Consider the following 23,198-nt stretch of genomic DNA (forward strand, 5'->3'; position numbering starts at 1 on the left):
TGTGCTTTTTTGGTTGTTGTGCTTTTAGCTTCCTTCATTGCCTCTCTTTCACAAATATAATTTCTGTCACACACCCACACACGCACACATGCATGTGCAAACACACGCATACACACACTCACACACATTTACTTAAAATGTCATATGGTATTCTCACGGCATAAAAAGCTTCATTTTGTTAGAAATATTGTTTATTCAAAGAAAGGCTTTGTTATTTCTAATACTCTGTATCCTATATAGCTTAATTTCCTGTTACAAAAGGAATGAGCTAGTAGCGAACAACCAACCTCATACTGTGACATCCAACCCCATGATGGGGCTGAGTGTGTTTGATGGCTTATAACTCATGTTGGAATAAGATCAAACAGTGCTATTGCCGCTTTTTTCAAGTTTTTCAAGCAAAGGTCTTTTAAGGGAGTATGCGAGCACACTCGTTCAGCTCGACCGAGGCATGCTGACACCTTAAAACCTTACTAGGCTAGGGGGCGGTATTTTCACATCCGGATGAAAAGTGTGCACAAAGTAAACTGCTTGCTACTCAGGCCCAGAAGCTAGGATATGCATATTATTAGTAGATTTTCTAAAGAGACGTTTCTAAAACTGTTTGAATTATGTCTGTGAGTATAACATAACTTATTTGGCAGGCGAAATCCAGAGGACAAACTATTCAGGAAAAAAAACATTTGAGGTCACTCTCTTTTCAATGAGTTTTCTATGTGGATCTAAATTTCTAAGGCACTTGCTTGCAGTTCCTATCGCTTCCACTGGATGTCAACAGTCTTTAGAAATTGGTTGATGTTTTTCCTTTGAGAAATGAAGAAGTAGGGCTGTTCAGAACGAGGATTGAGTCTAGTGTACTGTAGTGGTTGTGGCGCACATCCTGAAAGCTCACTCCACTCTGTTTTTATCCGCTATTGAACGCAGTTTATCCCGTCTCAAATTTGATTGATTATTTACGTTAAAAAATACCTAAAGTTGTATTGGGAAAGTTGTTTGAAATGTTTGGACAAAGATTACAGGAAACTTATTAGATATTTTGTAGTCATGTTGCGCGAGTTGGAACCAGTGTTTTTCTGGATCAAACGGGCCAAATAAATGGACATTTTGGAGATATAACGATGGAATTAATCAAACAAAAGGACCATCTGTGATGTTTGTGGGGCATTTTGGAGTGCGAACAGAAGAAGCTCTTCAAAGGTAAGGCATGAATTATATCGTTATTTCTGAGTTTTGTGTCACGCCTGGCGGGATGAAATATGATTGTCTGTGTTTGTTTGATGGAGTGCTGTCCTCAGATAATCGCATGGTTTTCTTTCGCCATAAAGCCTTTTTGAAATCTGACACCGTGGCTGGAATAACAAGACGTTAAGCTTTATTTTGACATATTGCATGTGTATTTTCAACTATGTTAAATATTTACAATTCTGTAGTTTGAATTTGGCGCCCTGCACTTTCACTGGATGTTGGTCAGGTGGGACGGTAGTGTCCCATCTAGCCTAGAGAGGTACTGGTGTTAAGAAATACACACGAGTAAAAAATAAGTGTGACAATCAACCCCGGTCTCCCCTTTATCAACCCAGTTATGGGAGATGAATTGGATCAGTATAACATCAATCTGACCCGTTGATTTGCACTGAAAATGTGACATTCGGTTCGCGCCCAGGCTCTGTCGTAACCGGCCGCGACCGGGAGGTCCATGGGGCGACGCACAATTGGCCTAGCGTCGTCCGGGTTAGGGAGGGTTTGGCCGGTAAGGATATCCTTGTCTCATCACGCACCAGCGACTCCTGTGGTGGGCCGGGTGCAGTGCATGCTAATTAAGGTTGCCAGGTGTTTCCTCCGACACATTGGTGCGGCTGGCTTCCGGGTTGGATGCGCGCTGTGTTAAGAAGCAGTGCGGCTTGGTTGGGATGTGTATCGGAGGACGCATGACTTTCAACCTTCGTCTCTCCCGAGCCCGTACGGGAGTTGTAGCGATGAGACAAGATAGTAGCTATTAACAATTGGATATTATGAAATTGGGGAGAAAAAAAGGGGTAAAAAAAGTTAAAGATTTTTTTTTTTTTTTACATTCTCCATCCCGCCATCATGTTGTACCTACCTGGACTGCAACGAGAGAGATTATAATTAGAACTGGCCCCTGTGTCCCCATGATGGCTCTAAATAATCACTCACTTTATCACCACTTGGAGAGAAGAAGGAGGAGGGAGTGGTAGAGGGAGATGGAGGAAGGAGATAGAGAGAGACTTGTCTTCCTCTGCCAGGCAGGCAGAAACCATGGTCGTCGTCTCCCACTGAAGACTGCTAGAGAGAACCCTGAGTGAAGTCTGACTGAGCTGCTGGACGCTCATCATTAGGTTGCAAGAAAGCCTGTTTGTGTCCTTCATTAGCCATAGAGAGGGATAGAGAGAGAGCCGACGCCTATGATCCACACTGGCGCTCATTAATACCAAGGATGCAAATGAGGCATGGCTAAAGCACCAGTGTCCGACCCAGTATAGACGACCCAGGGTGTAAATTACCCAGATGGGCGTCTGACGTAACGTCAGTTCCTGGTCAGACACAAGATTATAATATATATTATTATATATAAGATTATAAGCAGTTGTTTCTTCAGTCAGAACTAAATAATCACAATGTAGGTTCTCATCCATGGTTGGAAGGAAGTCATTATATGTTAGTCGTGCGTAAAGAGACATCACATGTAGGAAGTACTGTAGATCCCCAGTGAAGAAATGTACCCTGAAGAGGAGATTATTAACCAATAGACAGACATTTCCTGAGGGTGATTGTATTTTCCGATGACTAGGACTTGCTCTCTTCAAAGTCCTGTCTTCACCTTAAACACGAGCCATCATTACTCAGGCATTATTAAATGATTCCAAGCTCATTGATTTGTAACACCATTAGAGGGATTTTAATTGTCAAGAACATTGAATGTCTTAATTCATTATCATTAATATTAAAGAATGCAAAAAAGACCGGAACACTCACACCTAGCAAACATTCTCTATGTGGTGTTTTGGGAAATACTTTCTGAAGCTTTGAAGCTGCATCCTCATAACCCTCAGGATGTCTATTCATATGGGGACACAGGCTATGGAAGATACATGTAAGAGAAAACGTTTATTTTGTAAAAAATGTATGTCATGTTTCAGCATATACCCAAACACATGAAGTATTCCTCTGTATTCATCTGTATATGTTCGTCTGAGTCTGCATGTCTAGTTGCCTGTTTCAGCTCATAATTCACCTTTTAGACAGCAAAACATGAGCAAAGATTTTGAATAAATATTCAAAATAAAATGGAATATTAATAATAAACTGCATTGGAAGAAGCTGTTTCCTAGCAACATAAAATTGTGCGTGTGTGTGCGTGTGTGTGTGTGCGTGTGTGTGAGAGAGAGATAGAGAAAGGGAGGAGGGAGACCGAGAGGGAGAGAGAAAGAGTGACTGACTCACACAGACCCCTATAATTTGTGATTGTGGGTTTTTCTTAATCATACAAATCTTCAAAGAGAATCCAGACATCAGAAAATACACTTACAAAGGTTAAAAGCGAAAGGTGCCGCTGGTACACTGAACACTGAGCCAAAGTCTTGTTTTGGATACATAGTGTTAAATGTTGATAGACTCAAATAACCTATTTAATCACCATATGACTCATGATGTAACCAACCTGTTAACAAAGCAGACAAGCTTGGCATGCCTTCATGCTGCTTCACAAAAATGTCAGGCTAGCTGTCAGATATGAAAGTACCTGTTTAATGGGGCTGACACATTACAAGACTACCATTTTCCAACGTAAATAAAATATCTGTACCTTGAATTCTGTCACTGTATTGAAGGAATGTTTTTCATGCTCATTAATTAGATTTCTACAGAAATGAGCTATTTTAGCTCTTTGGGGATCCTGTCAAGCTTCCATTGTAAAGACAGACAGACATCCTCATTCCTCTGTCATCCTCGTCCTGCACTAAACGTACCCTGGCCACAAATAATCAGGGGTGTTACCACCCACTACCTCCTGCTCCCTGGAGACATTGTCTCAGACAGGGGCGTTGAATGCAATGCATGGGGAGATCAGTCACTGATCACTGTGTCGGCTGCCACCAGACTGCCGCCACCAGACTGCCATGCACCCGCTGTGATGTGACAGGCAGCGCTAATAAAGGTGCGTGACTGAGAGGGGGCCATGTGGACAGCTCCTCTGTCCTCTCTCTGCATAATGAGACAGGGGGTCTGGGCTAGGAGACAGGTGGGGGGCAGGGGGGGTGGGGTGGAGGTATCAGGCCTGTATTGTTGCTCCTGGTGCTCTGCCACACAACTCATTCCAGAACACTCCTCTAGTCTGGGAAGGGAGGAAAAGAGGGGAGGGGGGTATTCCCAAGGTGTTCAGCTGTGCCAGTGAATCCCTCCGCCACGAATGTGCCTCCATCACCATGGCGACTGGGGCTATGAAATTAGCAAGTGGCAGGAGTCCAGGAGTTCACCAGCTCAGAGAGAGAAAAAATTGAATGTATTTTGTATCTTCCCTGGATTAGAATAACGTTCTATGGCAGACATGGTAGAGTGGCTTTGAATCTTTGTTGAGCTTCATATTTTTGCTATTACTCAAGGGAGCACAGCAACTCCCAAGGACCTTAAGTGTAGTGCAGTGAGATGATTCTTATTGAATGATTCACCACTGAGATGGGCTGCTTTCTCACCTTCTATCCACTGTCTGTTTAAACTGGTCTTAGGTTACCAATAATTCCCAGACACACACGTTATTTAAGTGAAAATGCCAGAGAAGCTGTTATTTGGAGGATATATTGGCACGGGTGTTGTTAAGTCGGAGGCTGGCAAACTGTGCCAATATATCCTCCAACCACCGGCTTTGAGGGCATTATCACTTTTATACAAATCAAATAATAATGACATATTTTCATTCAAAACTTTATTGTGATGAATTTATTCATACTATTTCATCCTTCCACAGGATATCGTCCCGAAACAAATCTAGGGTTGCTACCCAAGCCGGCTGGTCGTTCGTTCTATTGGCTTGGTTGCCAGGGATGCGACCCAGTCGCTCAGTCTTTTTGTTCTGTATCTATGGACCAGTCGTTCGTTCTAAATGTTCCATTGCCATACTGGCTGGAAACGTTCTTATCCCTTGCTTGCTAGCTGGCCAACGACGACTAACTTACAGTCACGTCAAACAGTACAGACAGAATAACAATAGCAATTTGTTTATACTGTTTTCTAGTGACATTTAACAATGAGCTAATGAGGCACAATTTCGCTGGCATAGAAAATGTGCTCTCTCGTTAGGACACTGTTGTCTAGAGAAGCTAGCCAACAACACAGCTAACACAGTAACTTGAAACTGAAGCTGGAAAGACTGCAAACTAGCTGCACTTAATTTCGTTTGACCTTTTTTCAATGTACATTTCTTTGTATATATATCCATAAAAAGGGATGCCAGCTGATTCATGATTTAGACTGGCTGAGAAACGCTGCCTGCCTCTCTCTCTCGTCCCGACTCCCAACCCCTACATGTTCATTACTATGGGACAGTTGGAGATCGAATTTGAACATTGAAACAATGTTGCAAATGTTGGAGAGACAGACAGTAAAGTTTAAACAAATCTTAGTAAAGTTTAAACAAATCTGAATGTTAGTCTAAAAGAAATGTGAGATAATGTCTAGATGCTTTTTATAGTGGAGATCAAGTGTATAACTTCCTTGCCTGGGATGATGAGACAGTGGATGATGAGACAGTGGATGATGAGACAGTGGATGATGAGACAGTGGATTGTGCAGTCAGATGGAACAGAATAAATAGGCATTTTAACGTCATAGATTTAGCCAGTGGTAATTTTTGGAATAGACACCGTCTGGAATGCACTTTTAACCAATCAGCATTCAGGATTAGACCCACTCGTTGCATAATAACAGACAATTCCCCTCAGATTTGTTGCTGCAGGAAGGAATGTCTGTCTAGTCTAGTGAAAGACATGGGCTACTGAATCATATATAATGTAACAGTTTGTTCATGATACTCTACTATATGTGTTGCTGGTTGTGATTGACAGCTCAGCATTAGGTCTCTTTTAGTCTTTTGCTAAATGGAAACCAAGCATAATAAAGCTAATCCACATTTACTAAGGACGATAGAAGCATCTGTGAGTAACAGTGTTTACTGAGGAGTTAAGAAAGCGTTTCTCTATATAGACCCTTTAGGACAGTTTTGTTTCTATAATCTTAACAGAAAATTCACAGAATGTGTCAAATGAGAATTTAATTGACCGTGTTATCTCTCTGTATGTTTTACAGGCTGTCTGAGGGGAATGGAGAGTTCTTTGTGCGTATGAATGGCATCCTCCAGAAACAAGAGAATCTGCTGCGTGCTGCCCAGGTTGAGGTAAACCCTAAACCTCCTTATGTTTGTTTAAAGGGGCAGTGCATTCTAAAACGCGATTTACTTGTAAAAAAAATATTTCCATTCTATGAGGTTGAAATAACAGTCTGAAATTGTGAAAAGTATGATAATGCGCTTTTTAGTGTTGGAGCTTTAAAAAACTAACTAACAAAAACAAAAAACTAACTAACTAACAAAAAAACGACTGGAATTTCAGCCTGTTCAGGTGGGATGGAGTTTTTGGCCCACAGCATGACATCACAATCTGATCTGATTATTCTGACCAATGACCAGTAATCTTTTATTTGTATATGTATCCTCTTACTTTGAAGGGGTAGGCTCTAGAGTCTAGACGATCCTATCTGCCAATCAGGGCTGTGCATATAAACATATTTACAATTGTAACAACACACCAACACAATCAGACTGAGCAATGATAAAAAGTACATTTTCATGAACTAACCACACGCAGGGATTTTTTTTAGACATACAGTGATGATTTAAAAAATAAAATAAAAAAGACTGCATGTGGGCTTTAAGTAGGAAGATCCTTGAAATTAAAATAACATTTTTTAAGGAGACTATAGAGGAAAGGTCTTGGGTAGTATACACATACTTTGCTCTCGCCGGTCCCCTCTGTTATGCCTATGTAATGGGGGTCAATGTGCTGCCAACAGCTTAGCTTCCTCCACTGTCCAACTGCTCCACACTGGGCTCGAACCAGCGATCCTCTGCTTCGCAACGCACGTGACCGCCTTCCTTAATATTGTTCCAATGGGTTGAACTAGCCAAAAGGTACCGACTGGATCCCTCGGTCTGGTACATTTCAAGCTATTTGTGGAGCTAGCTCTGTGTTACACAGAGGGCTGAGGGGACAGACGGACAAGGTTAAGAAGGCCACTCAAAAGGCTGGAGGCTCAGCTGTCAGAAGAAGCTGCTCTCCATGGCTCTCTACCCCCTCACTTCCCACACAAGAGGAAAGAGACTGGGACTGAATGGGGCGCTATTAAGATGTTTATCTGAGAACACTTGTTTTCCAGCCTCTTCAGGTTTTAAAGTGGTGAAAAGGGAACAAAAAGAAAATCAATGATGCAGTCATTGCCTCTGTCTGATTGTGTGCCGCAATTGAAAACGAAACCAGCTCAAAAGCGATACCAGCTCATTGTGACTTAACCTCACAACCCTTTCCAAGCCTTATTGAAGCAGTCATGGTGATGGAGCCTGCTTAAAGGTTTAAAGTTATCTCTCTCTGTGTCTCCACAGTGCGAAGGGGAAGGTAACACAGCCGCACCACCAGCAGAGCACGTAGACCAGGCCTTCGTTCCAGAGAAGTCCAGCAGGAGAGAGGTGAGTAGCCTGGGCTCCCTAGGGGTAGAACATTCAGCTCTAGCGATGGAGGGGTATTTGACTTGTTATTAGCCTTTATTGGCCTATCTCATATCTAGCTCCCCAACTAGAATCTAGTGTCCTGAACCCAGTTTGCCTCTATCCTCACATGGCTGTAGCTAGCTACACTGTTGCGTAAAACTCACACATTGTTAGGTACAGTAAGGTCACATCATTCTATTGACAGAGAATTGTTTCCCAGCTCTCATTTAGCAGTGACCCTGCTTTAAGAAAGAAAAACGGTAGTTAAGGCATTCACTGAGGTTGTTTTCTTCCAGCTGGACCTCCTGTATGAAGAGGCTGTTTACACGGTAGTCAACAGGGTGGGCGTGCCCTCGCCAGAGTACATCACCAATGAAGGCGACATCTTCAGTTATCTGCTGAAGGTTCACACACTCTTTTGATCAGCTAAATCCGTTTAGTGAACAGCCCACCTGGCCAAACTCTCTCACACACACCGCAGAGACCAACAAACACTTGCTCTCATACACATAAGCACACACACACACACACACACACACACACACACACACTTATGAACGCACCCTAGTGTGCTGTAATTTACACTTCAAATACTGACTAATAAAATAGACAAGACCAGAAAGAGCCAAGTAAGCTGAAATAATTACTGTCCCAGAAAACAACATCAGAAATCAGATTGTCTCGTCATGTGACTCCTGTTGTAAACCCCTCCTCTAATCTCTGTCCTCACCAACTGATCCTAGAGGTTCAGTCCGGCGGTAGAGAGACATGTTTGCTTTGAGACATCTGTAGGAGACTGAGCAGATGTGCTTTGGCTTAGAGCTGATTAAACATCAAAGCCCAGGCCCACTGAGTATTGATGTTCAGCTGTAATATTACATCGATTCAGACTCTGTCACTCCAAAGCTGCATCCTTGCTTCCTCTGTCGCTCTCTGCTTGAGGTGGTGGACCAGGGCACATGTCCCCATGCTTTGAAGTGACCCCTGGTTCTCGTTGGCCTTTTGAAGATAGTGAGATTGAACCTGTACAGCCATCTTGGATTGGGCTTATGAGAACGCAAATCATTGGCAAGGGATGTAATGCTTATCACCATTGTATTATTGTTTTAAATAGTTGAATAGTTAAGCTTTGATTTATAAACCTACAGGTCAAAATGCAGGCAGGAGTATAGTTGGATGTGTATTGCAAATATGCTCACAGACCTATGAGGCTCTCTTGCAAAAAGAGCACCCTTTTCCACTGTCGTCCCTCTCCTAGGTATTTGATATGGGTCAGGAGGAACATGACATCATTCTGCAGAGAGTCCAAGAATCCAAGGTGAGATGCTTTGTTCCACTTCCCATCTTGTCAATTTCCATCTCCTGTCTCCTCTCCTGTCACTTCCTGTATCTCCCATCCGCAGACACACGCCATGTAAGCTGTATGAACAAGATAGCACCGCTGAGCTGTCACTGTGAGGATCTTCCTGTCTGCACCATTTAATGTGCCTTTCTTTTGTGTTGAGCTATACACTGAGTTTACAAAACGGCTCTTTCCATGACAGACTGACCAGGTGAATCCAGTTGAAAGCTATGATCCCTATTGATATCACTTGTTAAATTCAATTCAATCAGTGTAGATGAAGGGGAGGAGACCGGTTAAAGAAGGATTTTGAAGCCTTGAGACAATTGAGAACTGAATTGTGTGTGTGTGTGCCATTCAGAGGGTGAATGGGCAAGACAAAATATTTAAGTGTTTTTGAATGGGTGTGGTACTAGGTGCCAGGTGCACCGGTTTGTGTCAATAACTGAAACGCTGCTGGGTTTTTCACGCTCAACAGTTTGCCATGTGTATCAAGACATCCAGCCAACTTGACACAACTGTGGCAATCATTGGAGTCAACATGGGCAAGCATCCATGTGGAACGCTTTCGACACCTTGTAGAGTGCATGCCCCGATGAATTGAGGCTGTTCTGAGGTCAAAATGGGGGTGGGGTGGGAACTCAATATTAGGAAGTTGTTCCTAATGTTTGGTATACCCCGTGTATAGCAAGTTGCATTCACAAGGTTAAAGTAAAATTCATGGAAAGCACTAACAGCCCTATGTACCCGGAGAGACTGAGCTGATGGAGTGTATTGATAGCCATAGTGAGGCTCACTGTGCACCAGGAGACATAATGATCTGTGAAAGCCCACTTTGTATGATGCCCTTGACTACCAGCAACCTTTCAAATGTCAGTTTGAAAGAGATGCTGGGCTCTTCTGCAAGACTCCTTGAAAGGTTGTGGGCAGGGAAGAACATATTGTGCCTTTAAACTGTTCCATTCTACAAGGATCTCTGTTTCTCGCCGGCACAGCAGTGTCTTTCCACCTTAGTGACACACAAAGCCCTGGCATTATACACCAGACAAAGAAAACACACATTGATTATTCTCTCTTGACAGACTCACGTCTCACACTGCAGTGATAGCTGGTATTTTGTTTAACACTGATGAAAGTGTATTTTTCGAGTTAAAGAATCCAAATAACAAGAAAGTTCACCGACTAGCTGTTGTTTTCAAAGTGCACTCTATGCCATGTTCAAGGCCCGGTTTTGGAATGCAGCGTGCCAATGGATCGTTTCAGCGAGATCTCTCACTAATGCATGACTCTTAGCCTGTGTACTGCTGTTACTTTGTGCACTTTGTTTTGCAGAGAGCCAGTTTCACCATGAGAGTGTCTGTCATGAAAGGGAAAAATCTAATGGCAAAGGATGCAAATGGTGAGGGGTGTTTGTGTTCGTTTACTGCTATTGATGGGAAGCAGCATTTGTTTTCTGTGCGTGGATATGAAATGTCATTGTGTCCATTTGCCAACTCCAACTCCCCATTGACAATGAATGCAATTGTTTATTATTGAAATACGATTAGAACATTTTCAGATCAGCTATATTGAGTGAGCCACATTGTTCTTTCTGTCTGGAAGAAAAATGTAAACTTCTCATGATACAGTGGTTCAACCAAGACACTACAACCATCATCACATCACTGTCCACTTTAGATAACACTGGACCACTTTGTCTAAAAGTACACAGGCTGCTATTACTAGCAGATCAATTGCTTTTGATTCCTGAACCTCAATAAGGTACATCACCGTCATTCTAACAGTATAATCTCAGTCTGTCTCTATATTAGTTTAACCCTTATTGTGCCTGGGTAGGGTACAGCGACCCCTATTGCATGCTGGGAATCCTCTTGGGCCAGAGCCCTCGGGAGACAGAGGATAAGAAGGAGAGGAAGTTCAGCTTCAGGAAGAGGAAGGAGAAGCTGGAGAAGAGGTCCAGTACCAAGGAGGTTCTAGCAGCCACGTGCATCCAGGTGACTGAGGTCAAGCCAGAGACTCTCAACCCAGTCTGGAATGAGCACTTTGTTTTGTAAGTATAGTACTGACGGTACGCCGATTCTGGAAGTTGTTGGCAGAACGCTTGACATTTGTATGTGTCTCAGAGCCTAACGGTAACAATGTTTGTTTACACAATGTTAAATTATGATATTTTTTTTCTTACAATAGTGACATTGATGATGTCCATGGTGATCTACTGCATATGGACATATGGTAAGATTAAACACAGTATGGGCCTTTCCACTTTCAGTCCAGATTCCTGAAAACGGAATCTGCATGCCAATGCTATCCAACTGTCCTTACTAACCTTTTCTCTTCTTCTCAGGGACCACGACGATGACGTCTCTGTTGCAGAGGCCTGCAAAAAACTGAATGAAGTCAGCGGACTTAGAGGAATGGGCAGGTAGAACAGGCTTCTATTTGCTAATGATAAAGTCGGTGAAATAGGCCCTTTAATATAGTGAATGGAGGTCTTGACTGTCAGGTCATTGAGACGCAGTGCTGGTTGATTACTCTGTGTTATATTCATCAGTACCTTTTCCCACAAGGTATTTTAAGCAGATTGTATTCATCAGTCCCTTATCCCACAAGGTATTTTAAGCAGATTGTATTCATCAGTACCTTATCCCACCAGGTATTTTAAGCAGATTGTATTCATCAGTACCTTATCCCACCAGGTATTTTAAGTAGATTGTATTCATCAGTACCTTATCCCACCAGGTATTTTAAGTAGATTGTATTCATCAGTCCCTTATCCCACCAGGTATTTTAAGCAGATTGTATTCATCAGTACCTTATCCCACCAGGTATTTTAAGCAGATTGCCAAATCGGTGCGGTCCAATGGGACGTCGTCATCGGGATCATCTGAAGACAATGCTGATGACTTCCTGGGCTGCATCAACATTCCACTGAATGTAATTCTTTAAATTACAGTGTTTTCACTTCCCAACTGTTGTCTACTGGTAATGTTTCTTCTTTTATTTTTTATTTTACCTTTATTTAACCAGGCAAGTCAGTTAAAAACAAATTCTTATTTTCAATGACGGCCTAGGGAACAGTGGGTTAACAGCCTGTTCAGGGGCAGAACGACAAATTTGTACCTTGTCAGCTCGGGGGTTTGAACTTGCAACCTTCCGGTTACTAGTCCAATGCTCTAACCACTAGGCTACCCTACCCAACACTCTAACCACTAGGCTACTTGATGCAGTTTATTCTAATGTTTGTATCTATTAGCTGTTATAAGTGTTAACTAACATTTATTAATTATACTCCACCAAACTTGGTTCCTGGCTCACTGTCTATCAGAGACACCCGTTATTAATTTACTGTAAATCCATCAAAAAGAGAGTGAAGTTTCGGTCTTCACCTTCATCAGACCGGAACGTCACTCGGTTTTAATGGATTTAGAATAAGTGATATAGTTTTATAATGGAGAGAGTGTCGCGCCTCTACATCTAAAGAGGCTATTATTTAAGGCAGCACCTCTGTTCCAGTTGTTTGAGCACAAAACCCTTTTTTCCTGGCTTAGTGTCTAGCCCATGGGCAGGCCCTCGGATCAATATAAAAAAAAATCTCTCTATATATATATATATATATATATATATATATATATTTAGGAACTCAGTCGGAGCCTCAACTTACTGTTGAGAGTTAGAATAGAAAAAGTGCAATTTCGAACTTTGGCAATTTTTCTCTTGTTATGTCAGTCACTGATAGTCAGTCAATTAGCTAATTTCAGCAAAAAAAGTAGATTGCTAAGTTAGCTTAGCAGCCAGCTATCTAAACTTTTTATCAGTCTCACTCAGATATCATATTAAAAACTGCTAAAATTTCTCTCCACCACATGGAAGAATGTGCAGAATTGCAAAACAGGATGTGGGTTCGCAGACTAGCCAGCAACTGCAACCCCTCTTGATGAGTTCAGACTTTTTGTGGTCCCCACCCGCATCAAAGTTGCCCATCCCTGGTCTAGCCTGTTTGTTGTTCGCCTGTAGGAGATTCCTGTAATGGGATATGACAAGTGGTTTAAGCTGGAGCCCCGATCCAGTGCCTCCAAGGTCCAGGGAGAATGTCACCTGATTCTGAGGCTCTTCACTACCCAGGTAGCTACTACACTCTCTCTGCTCCACAGTACCTGTGTATTCTACCCAAGTCACTTGATCATTCCACTTTGTTCCCCAGAGAGACACTACACTGAGTAAGAGGGAATCGAAAGAAGCCATTCATAAGAAGATGCTGAGTCAGATTCTGGAGTACGAGCATGCTCATATTCAGGTGAAACTCTACTATACAGTGCATTCTATTATCAACTAAAATGACAGAAATGGTTTCCTTATGCTATTCATGTAAATAATCTGTTTTTTCTCTCCAGAAAGAGCCTTATAACTGGAATGGGCAGGTGAGTCCTCCAGCATGGACTGTGCTGTCCCATCATGCTGTGCAAACTGACCTCTCACCCCTGCAACAGGCCATCATGTAAGTAGCTACAATAGTAACACTTCAATGTAGACCATATGCCAAAGGTATTGCGGTGGTCCAAATGAGAAAATTTAAGTTATGCCAAGTCAAGCTGGAGGAGCCTGTGCCAATGAAGTACCGCGTTTTTAAATATGAGTTGCACCTTTTCCTTCCTAGTCCTTTTAGGTCTGAAACCATTCATCTCAGCTGAGAGGTGAGGGTCATGTTAAGTACAGTAGATGTATAGTAGTATGTATTGCTCTGGTCTGCAGTCGCTGGCAGTGCTATAGCAGCCACCACCGGTCCCAGAGGATGTGCTACACTCTGCTGCTGAGGCTCCTGAGGACCATCGATGCAGAGTGGGATCCCCAAGCTGTGCAGGGAGACCTGGTAGGCCTACTGTCTCCTCACAGCTCCCCTCTGGCTCACAATCAAGTTTCATCTGGCATTAGGACACGTCATTAACTCACCACTCAACATCCATCATCCTATGACCTAGGGGTCTGTTATTCAATCAAAACCTTTTTTTTTTCTTTTTTCGGTGCGGTAATTTTTCTGGAAACTAGACTGAAGCCCAGAATTCTGTCTGAATCTGCTGTTATTGGCTAGATCGATCATTGTGAGGTTGAGTGATGTGATGAGGATGTACTTCCTGTGTTCAGGAGCGGCAGCTGTCGGACAGCTTCAGGCTGTACACGGACCACTGTCTGTGTCTGATGAAGAGCATGCGCCAGGTGTTCCCCTGCACCAGTCCAGCCGCCGTCACACGCTGCGAGCTCATGCTGAGGTAAACTCATACCACAGAGGCTGGTGAGGGGAGGAAGGCTCATAGTAATGGCTGGAATGGAATGGAAAACTTGTTTCATGTGTTTGATACCATTCCGTTCCAGCTATTACTATGAGCACGTGCTTCCCAATTAAGGTGCCACCAGCCACCTGTGACTCCCACCAACCCCTCTCTCTCTCTCGCCACATCACCGCATCAAACACTCGCCAGCGCTGTCATACCAGACCAAACACTCAACCAAGTCACTAAAATTAAACCACCGATGGAGTACCTAGAACAGTCAAGCCAATAGGAGGGCAGGGTGACTAAATCATAAGCCTATTGGGAGGGTTTTCTACTTGAATGGTGATGACTGTGCCAATAAAAGCAGGCTCATGTTGCTATACTCTTTCTCTGTGAGCAGCCCCACGGGGCACTGTACTTCTGTGTCGCACAGACCAGATGAATGGAGATCCTGCAGGGCCTTTTCCAATAAGATTTCAAAGTCTGCCCAGTGATTGACACTCCTACAAAGATCTCTGTGTATTGTGGACACAAACACACAAAAAAACATGTACTCAAACACATACTAATCATTCTTGCTGTCAGTCGCCTTAATTTAAAAAGGCTGACAGAAATGACAGGCTAGGCCAGTCAGGATTGTCTGTTCCAGCAATCATTTAGATTACCTACAAATCACCTTGCATTGTGCCTTTTGTCTTTTACTCAGTAATGAGTTGTTGGGTGACAATAACAGGCCCATGTTTCCCTTTGTGTTTGTGACTCAGGGGTGTAGGACACATGCAGACCATGCCGGCCTTCAAGACTGCGTGCCCCCTTCGAAATGAACTGCATTTGGAAATTGCCACTGTTGTCAAGGTACAACATAAATATAAGGAAGACCTGTTAGTGTTAGCACTGTTGACTAATTCGAATGACTGCAATCTTTGATTTCAACAGAAAGGTACAGTGGAGTGGTACGAGAGCACAATTTCACAATTCAAACCAGAGGACGGGGTAAGTTGACACCATAACAATTGATAACACACAAAGTCATGCAAATAAAGAGAGTCGCACATTCCATATATAAACTCCCAGTCATTTATTGGGTAACACATGGATGGGCTTGTCGGGGTGTGAGCTGTAGTGTGTCGATTCTATAGGCTCTAGAGGAGCAGCTGGGGAGACTGGTCCAGGTGGTGGATGCAGTGTGTGCAGATGTACAGAGGGGACAGAACGTCTACAACAAGCTCTTCTACAGGTACACAAACAGTCCCTGCAGTTTATTGTGTTAATCAAGGAGGGTGACAGGGCGAACTTGACTTTTAAGTAGAATCCTGTTGATTATGTCAAATAGCAAATTAATCCTGTTCTTTGTTTTGTCTTTTAAACCCCCCAGTGCGGTGAAAGTGGATTTCTTCAGCATAGCGTACAGACAGTTGGAGAAACTGGTGAGAATTCCTTTGAAACCAAAAGGAATAGAACCTGCCAACATCTTTATCCACACATGACATTTACCCATATATATATATATTTGTAACCTTTATTAAACTAGACAAGTCAGTTAAGAATAAATTCTTATTTACAATGACAGCCTAGGAACAGTGGGTTAACTGCCTTGTTCAGGGGCAGGACAACAGATTTTTACCTTGGCAGCTCGGGGATTCAATCTAGCAAACTTTCGGTTACTGGCCCAACGCTCTAACCACTAGGCTTACCTGCTGCCCTGATACATGGTGAAAAACAGTATACTGATGCATATAGTGTTCCTGTATGTTCAGTATGCATGTATCCTCACTGTTGACCCTTGACCTCTGAGATGGGGTGACTGACCCCTGTGTTCCCCCAGGTCGCGGACGACGTGAGCGTTGCCATGGAGAAGGTGTGTGGCACTCTGGAGCAGGAGAGCTCCAGGTTAACTCAGACCATGGGAGAGACTCTGTTAGAGCTCTACATGTCTCTGAAAATACTCAAACGCTTCAGAGAGTTCCTCCCTCTCAGGTGAGTTTGTGAACACCCTGCCACCCAGTCAGACTGGTGGATGGTGGATGTTCAGCTTGGTTGCATTGAACTTTTAGAAAACAGAACGATTGGTTAGATATTGTTATTGCTGATTTGATCTTGCAGTGAACTTCTCCATATGCTTGAACATACAATAGATTAGCTAAATGTCAGGTGGTTAATGAGTATTTCTCTCTCAGGGATGCAAAGATGATGGCCTTGACTGGCTATCACAACTGGTTCAAGACATCTATCCACAAGTGGCTGCAGATAGTCCATGACAAGTCTTGTGACAGGATCCGCAGAGCAGTAGACATGGATCAGGTGAGAAGGCGTTTTATGGAAGTGTCTATAGAGATTGCTTTTCCATGAAAATCAATCAGGATATCCATTACACTTCTACAGCAGAACCCATTGATGATCTGTAACCCACCATGATGTTTCTATCTAATGTGAGTTAGTTTATGTGTACTGTACCTGTGTGCCAGTGTATTTCTAGTACAGTACATGTGCATGACTTTCTATAAGTTGTTGTTCATAGAGTGTGTGTGTGTGTGTGTGTGTGTGTGTGTGTGTGTGTGTACTGAACAGCTGGAGCCAGTACAGCAGGCCAAACACAGCTCCTCGGCAGTGGATGTGACAGCGTGTTTCAGCCAGGTGCGGGAGTTCTGGAAACAGCTGTCCTGGCCAGACTCTGCAGGGGCCTTCATCTTTGTCACCCGCCTGACAGACGTGAGTGCCACCGCCACACACACACAAAAACACCCATGCACACACACACACACACACACACACACACACACACACACACACACACACACACACATAGGTGCACGCTTTCACACACGCTACACATCCAGAGACAGTGTAAAAAGCTCTACAGGTGACAAGCCACAATCACAAACAACCAAAGCAGAAAAAAAGAATACTAATTGAGGGTTTCACTCTCGATGATGATGATGATGAGTGAGATGTTGTCTGTGTTGCAGAATTTCTGCAGCGAGGCCGTGTGTTACTCAGAGATGATAAAGCGCAAGATTGAGAGGAGCCAGCAGGGTCGAGACATCAAGAGCCTGACGGTGCAGGTAACGCCTGTGGGAAGGCAGGAAGGAAGGGGGGCTTCAGGATGACGTGGGAAGTAAATGTCAGCGGGTGTTCTTTCCCTGGCAACACAAAGACCTCAGCGGGTTGTCCGTAGTGTAAAATGTTTGGTCTACTTCAGTGGAAGCTGCTTAGAAGAGAACGGATCATAGTAATGGCTGGAATGGAGTAAATGGAACGTTATCATTAACATGGTTTTCATGGGTTTGATACCATTCCATGGATTCACTCCATTCTGTCCATTATTATGAGCCCTCAGCAGCCTCCACTGGTCTACTGACCGTCGTGCCTCTTTTTTTTTTAGCCCTGCCTCTTTTTCGTCCTTTGTTTCCTTCAACCATTCCTCGACCTTTCTTCTGGCTTTCTCTTCTTCCCTCTACTAATGTACTTCCTGGATCTTGGTGTGGGCTAGCTGTGCATCGCCCTGAACAACACAGAGCATGTGCGTGTGTTCCTGGGCCACCTGCCTCGGGACCTGGACTGGCAGGGTGTGGAGCAAGCCATGGAGGAGTCTTGCGGGGCGGAGGGGAAGGAGCAGGTCAACAAGGCCCTGAACGGACAGCTCTACAACGTGGATGCGGACCTACAGAGGGAGACCAAGCGCCTCATCACTCACCTCACAGACAAGGTCCCTCCATCTCATTGAACTGTCCTCTCTGTCGGTCATACTTCGTAACCAGTCATCAAATCAAATTGTATTTGTCACATGCGCCGAATACAACAGGTGTAGTAGACCTTACAGTGAAATGCTTACTTACGAGCCCCTAACCAACAGTGCAGTTTAAAAAAATATGAATAAAAATAAGAAATAAATTAACAAGTAATTAAAGAACAGCAGTAAAATAACAATAGGTCCAGAAGGTGTCAAAGTTATCTATAAAAGTGATTCCAGCAGAGATACAGTAATCTTTTAGCCAGATGTGTAATGCCAGCAGTCTGCTGAAATTATTGGCCGTTTTTTGGAGTCTTATAATACTAAAATCAGTTCTTTAAAATCAATTTTCAAATGTTCCGTTTTCGCACTCCTTATGTCGTTTGACCCCACATGGACAACGACAGTGTCAGCTGACCACCTGGCAAGGGTCAGTCAAGACACTTGCCAGTTGGTCAGCGCATGCTCTTAGTACACATCCTGGCAATCCATCTGGCCCTGCGGCCTTGTGAAAGTTGACACAGGCAAGGGACACAGTCATGCACGTCAATATCAGTTTCCATGAGAACGGGTTACATAAATGATACAGACCTTGGTTCAAATAGTATTTGTTTTCTTGTTTTTTGGGGCGTTTGATGGAGCTTGTTTGGAGTGCAAGACGGTCGGGGGTTTCACATTTGGGATTATTCCATTGCTCTCATGTGTCAGGCAACCTTAATCCAGCACAGCTAAAGTATTTTGAAGAAAACAAATACTATGTGAACCCAGGTCTGGTTACATAATACTGTATGATATGGCATACTCAAATTGGGTCTTGCCTGGTAACCATTGTCACATTGCCTTGAACAGAGAGGTAAACCAGTGCATTGTGATATTGTGTGTTTTGTCTAGATGCTTTCAGAGCTGAAGAGGTACCTCCAACACATCAGCCTGTCCCCTGACTCCATCAACAACGATGATGTAAGACTGAACAGTACATTGTGTTCTGCTTCTGTTATGTAGCAGCAACCTCTCTGCTTTCTTCCTTTGTCCTTTCTGGGTTTGAAGACATTTCCTCAATAGGCTTCCCCCTAAGATGGGACACTGTTCTGTGACTTTGTTCTGTTTCAGGCCGTGTCCCCCCTCATGAAGTACTTACGTGACACTTTAGTCATCCTCAGCGAGTCTCTGGTGAAGGAGAATCTGGCTAGGTAATTACCTGCTGTGTCACATCTTTATCTAGATGAGCATCTTAGACATGCACACAATAACGATACCCCTCTGACACATTATGCTGTAGTACAGGTCATTATCTAGCCATTATGATCACTTGACATACAGCGGATTGATGTCTAACTGTGTTCTCCTGTCTTCTGCACAGAGTTCTCCTCGGCATGTGGGAGCTGCTCCTCAGAATGATCCTAGACACGGTGGCGGAGAACATGGGAGTCCAGGTGGAGTTCTACAACCGCTTCCAGTACACTGTGGAGGTCAGTGGTCTCTCTCTCTCTCTCTCTCTCTGTTGACCCCAGAGACAGGGAGAATCACAGTAGGGGCCTATTTCCCCTTCTTCCTCATCTTCCTCCTCCTTTTCACCATCATCAGCTACTCTATCCTTGCTAATTACTTGTGTGGTGTAATTTCCATACCACTGATATTCATCAGGTCTCTTGGCTGCTCAGTCCCTGCTGAGGAGAGTCCCCACCAGAATGGCAATGTGACAGTTCCTGTATTCTAATGGAGCATAGAGCTGGCAAGGGACACACGACAGATTTGGATGAAATGTCGTGAAAATGCAAAGCTGCGTGGGTAGAACATGTGGTGTGTTCCATGGTGATCTTCTTCTCCTCCTGGGGGATTCACGCTGTCAGCGAGGATACATACCGGTCTGCTAATATCCTCTGACATATGCTCCAACCAAAGGCGTTAGTTATAGTTACCGCCGCTAATTAGCTAGTCATGCCAGTCGAACAGAGCGGAGCACCAGAACATGTAACCTGAAAACTGAATCCTTCCCTGCCACAATGCTCCTTTCAGACCCTGGTGCAGTTCTTCTGTGCTGATGGAGAGAGACTTGCCATAGAAGATCTGAAGAACCATGTCGACTACAAGGTGAGAGCACCAAGGGTTAATGTACCATTTAGCTACTTAATGCCTGACCGTGGTAGAGAGCCTTTTTTAGTGGGGGTTGTTCCGCTGGTTCCTGACGAGCCCCCTCCCCACTGCTGTTCCTATAGGCTCTTGACGAGGAGCTGAGGCTGAACAAGTGTTCGTCCTTTGAGCTGATCGAGCAGTACTTCCTGGAGAAGATCTCTCAGCAGGTAGTCTGCAGCTTGCTGGGCTGCCACATGTGACTCTAACCCCCGGGCTAGTGTGGTGGGGGAGTGTTGATTAGGAGCTGAAAGATCACAAGACATTTTATTTTTCTTTATCTCTTTAATGCTAATGTGGTCACTAACTGTATTCTGTAACAGCGGTTTAGTTTAGAACGCCAGAACAACTTTACAGGCATGTCCACTTACTACAAGCATTTCGCTACGCTAGCATTAACATCTGGTAACTGTGTGTATGTGACAAATAAAATTTGATTTGAGTTTCCAGGATTCATCATACTAAAGGGATGTATAACAATCCAATCCAATCAATCACCTGTTTATATATGATTTATAATATGGATCTGCCTTTCAGAGAACACTGAAGCACACCCGCTTTGGCCGCATCAGTGTGAAGTGTTACTATGATGCTTCTGAGCAGAGGCTCACGGTGGAGATCCTGCATGCCGCCGATCTCATTGCCTTGGATGCCAATGGTAAATATCAGTTCCATTGGCATGCAGCTCCATATGCAGAATGAATGCCAATCCAATCTTCTGTATGAGCTCTCATTTGTTCCTGTTCCTCTCTCTCTCTCTCTCTCTCTGGTGCCACACAGGGCTGAGTGACCCCTTTGTCATCATAGAGCTCTGTCCCCACCACCTCTTCCCCATGGCCAAGAGCCAGCGCACCCAAGTGAAGCTCAAGACCCTGCACCCAGTATTTGATGAGCTCTTCTATTTGTGAGTGTCTAATCTGCCTTCTGTATGCACTAACAGAGAAGGAAATGTTGGGATTGGTGGATGATATGATAATTCCCTCTAGACAGCAGCTACATTTGAAAAGCAAAACATGGAGATGTAGACTTCAGTTTGACTCATTTTCCTCTATCTGCTGTCCCACAGCCATGTCAGCCCAGAGCAGTATAGGCACAGGTTTGCCTGTCTGACTTTTACTGTGATGGACTATGATTGGCTGTCCACCAACGATTTTGCCGGGGAGGCCTTGGCCCCGCTCAGTGACTTCTGTTGGCCAGGGAGACCCAACGCCTCAGCGGCCGGAAAGACCATCCAGCCGACCATTCTGCACCTGGCCCGGAACAAACCCAGCGGTAGGGAGCAGGGTTAGGGTCAATTCGATTTAAATTCAGTCAATTAATTAAGTAAACCCAAATTCTAATTCCACGTTTTCCACATTGAAAAGAATTTAGGAAAATTTGAATTGTAATTTCAGTTTACTTCCTGAATTTACTGAATTGAAAGGAATTGACCCCAACCCTGGTAGGACAGTCCGCCCGATAGGCTACAGTACATAACACCACCCCTCTACTCCTCACTGAGCAGGAACGGGCCCCCAGGGAGGAGAGCGTGTTAAGTCTGGGAAAGGTTTCCTATTACTCCTGTAATCCAACCTAGCGACCCGTTCAATCTAAAGGTAATTGTGGCGGGCGTTGGATGGAGGCACTTACGTTTCTGTTTGCTCTCTCCATACAGAGAAGCCAATCATGAGGATTTTGGACGCACGGACAGGAGACGGAGAGGCTCAGGAGTTTGTGAGGAAGCTAAAGGAGATTGAGAAATCCATGGAAGAGGAGTGAAACTGTCAGCACTGGTCTGGTGTATTGGTGTATTCTGACTACGTCTTTGCCACATGTGCTTTTGTACTTGTTGTACTACCCGTATGTTTACAGTGTTTACAGTTTTCAAATCCTCTTGTACGTGCACTGAAAATGTAATGCTGAACAAAACACAGTGAGGCATGACTTTTTAAATTGGAATACGAATGTCCTGTCTCTGCTGTATTTTTATGCCTCAAATCAAATACTATTTATCACATGCGCTGCGCCGTATACAACAGGTGTAGACTTTACCGTGAAGTGCTTACTTACAAGCCCTTTCCCAACAATGTGGAGTTAAAAAGTAAGAAAAATCCAAGGGTCCTATCTGAGAAATATGAGAAGTAGCTTATCTTGTAATTATTATTTTGTTTTCTAAAGAGCTCATTGAATGTTATCTTTGTTGTATTATCTTTGTTGCATTACATCTCTAACATCTAACTGAATCTAAAACTAATTTGTAATTGATATGTGTTCAGTCGAATCATGTGGGTGGATCAATCGTTGGGAAAAATATATATACTCCCACTACCGTTTCTGAGTTTATGGCGAAGTAGCACAAGATGTAACACTGCAAGGAAAAGCCATCTGTAGCCAGGTTTTGTAAGTCATCAGAAGGAGTAGTGTCACATATGGCTGCGTTTACACAGGCAGTCCAATTCTGAAATGTTTCAGATCTTTTCACACCAGCTCTTTTTCAGAGCTGATCTGATCAGTCAAAAGAACAATAAGTTACAGAAAAGAGATCACAATTTGGCTGCCTGTTTAAACGCAGCCTATGTGACGCCATCTGTGCTCATTGATGATTGATGATTGGATGTTTATATCTCTTCAGATTATGAACCTTATCCCTGAAGAAAAGAGTATTAGTCCTCTATTTGTTATATTGTAAATGTGAACTACTTGCCTTGGATTGTAATGGATTGTGCTGCTGTTCATTGTACCATTCAGATGAAGCCGTCTATAAATAAAGATTGTATTTGATTGTATTTTGTATTTTGCTCCCACCACCTCCACCTCCATTATCCTTCCACTCTCTCTCTCTTCCTCCACAGTGTTCCCTCTATCACAGTCCTCTTCCGGTTCCCCTCTTGACCTTTCAGACCTTCACTCACCTCAAGAGAGCCACCTTGGATGGAAAACACGCTGCTGCACGACCACAGTGACCCCAAAGAGAAACAC

At 43.6% G+C, this 23,198-nt stretch overlaps 1 protein-coding gene across 1 annotated transcript in view; it reads left to right on the forward strand.

Moving 5' to 3' along the window:
• Window positions 1-22,944, forward strand: part of LOC139421229 (BAI1-associated protein 3-like) — a 41,729-nt gene extending 18,785 nt beyond the window's left edge. Inside the window, exons 3-34 of the mRNA XM_071171915.1 lie at window positions 6,319-6,406; window positions 7,667-7,750; window positions 8,068-8,175; window positions 9,030-9,089; window positions 10,446-10,512; window positions 10,950-11,163; window positions 11,301-11,345; window positions 11,458-11,535; window positions 11,939-12,047; window positions 13,128-13,235; window positions 13,315-13,407; window positions 13,505-13,608; window positions 13,863-13,980; window positions 14,253-14,377; window positions 15,145-15,235; window positions 15,317-15,373; window positions 15,520-15,617; window positions 15,756-15,807; window positions 16,206-16,357; window positions 16,558-16,681; window positions 16,949-17,089; window positions 17,347-17,442; window positions 17,871-18,086; window positions 19,002-19,070; window positions 19,221-19,300; window positions 19,471-19,579; window positions 20,127-20,201; window positions 20,327-20,410; window positions 20,778-20,898; window positions 21,021-21,144; window positions 21,307-21,512; window positions 21,895-22,944. Of these exons, the coding sequence (XP_071028016.1) occupies window positions 6,319-6,406; window positions 7,667-7,750; window positions 8,068-8,175; window positions 9,030-9,089; window positions 10,446-10,512; window positions 10,950-11,163; window positions 11,301-11,345; window positions 11,458-11,535; window positions 11,939-12,047; window positions 13,128-13,235; window positions 13,315-13,407; window positions 13,505-13,608; window positions 13,863-13,980; window positions 14,253-14,377; window positions 15,145-15,235; window positions 15,317-15,373; window positions 15,520-15,617; window positions 15,756-15,807; window positions 16,206-16,357; window positions 16,558-16,681; window positions 16,949-17,089; window positions 17,347-17,442; window positions 17,871-18,086; window positions 19,002-19,070; window positions 19,221-19,300; window positions 19,471-19,579; window positions 20,127-20,201; window positions 20,327-20,410; window positions 20,778-20,898; window positions 21,021-21,144; window positions 21,307-21,512; window positions 21,895-21,998 (3,400 nt within the window). The 3' untranslated portion in view covers window positions 21,999-22,944. The remainder of the gene's footprint in view (window positions 1-6,318; window positions 6,407-7,666; window positions 7,751-8,067; window positions 8,176-9,029; window positions 9,090-10,445; window positions 10,513-10,949; window positions 11,164-11,300; window positions 11,346-11,457; window positions 11,536-11,938; window positions 12,048-13,127; window positions 13,236-13,314; window positions 13,408-13,504; window positions 13,609-13,862; window positions 13,981-14,252; window positions 14,378-15,144; window positions 15,236-15,316; window positions 15,374-15,519; window positions 15,618-15,755; window positions 15,808-16,205; window positions 16,358-16,557; window positions 16,682-16,948; window positions 17,090-17,346; window positions 17,443-17,870; window positions 18,087-19,001; window positions 19,071-19,220; window positions 19,301-19,470; window positions 19,580-20,126; window positions 20,202-20,326; window positions 20,411-20,777; window positions 20,899-21,020; window positions 21,145-21,306; window positions 21,513-21,894) is intronic.
• Window positions 22,945-23,198: the final 254 nt, after the last annotated feature.

Source organism: Oncorhynchus clarkii, chromosome 12 (genome assembly GCF_045791955.1).
Source record: "Oncorhynchus clarkii lewisi isolate Uvic-CL-2024 chromosome 12, UVic_Ocla_1.0, whole genome shotgun sequence".
Taxonomy (NCBI): Eukaryota; Metazoa; Chordata; class Actinopteri; order Salmoniformes; family Salmonidae; genus Oncorhynchus; species Oncorhynchus clarkii.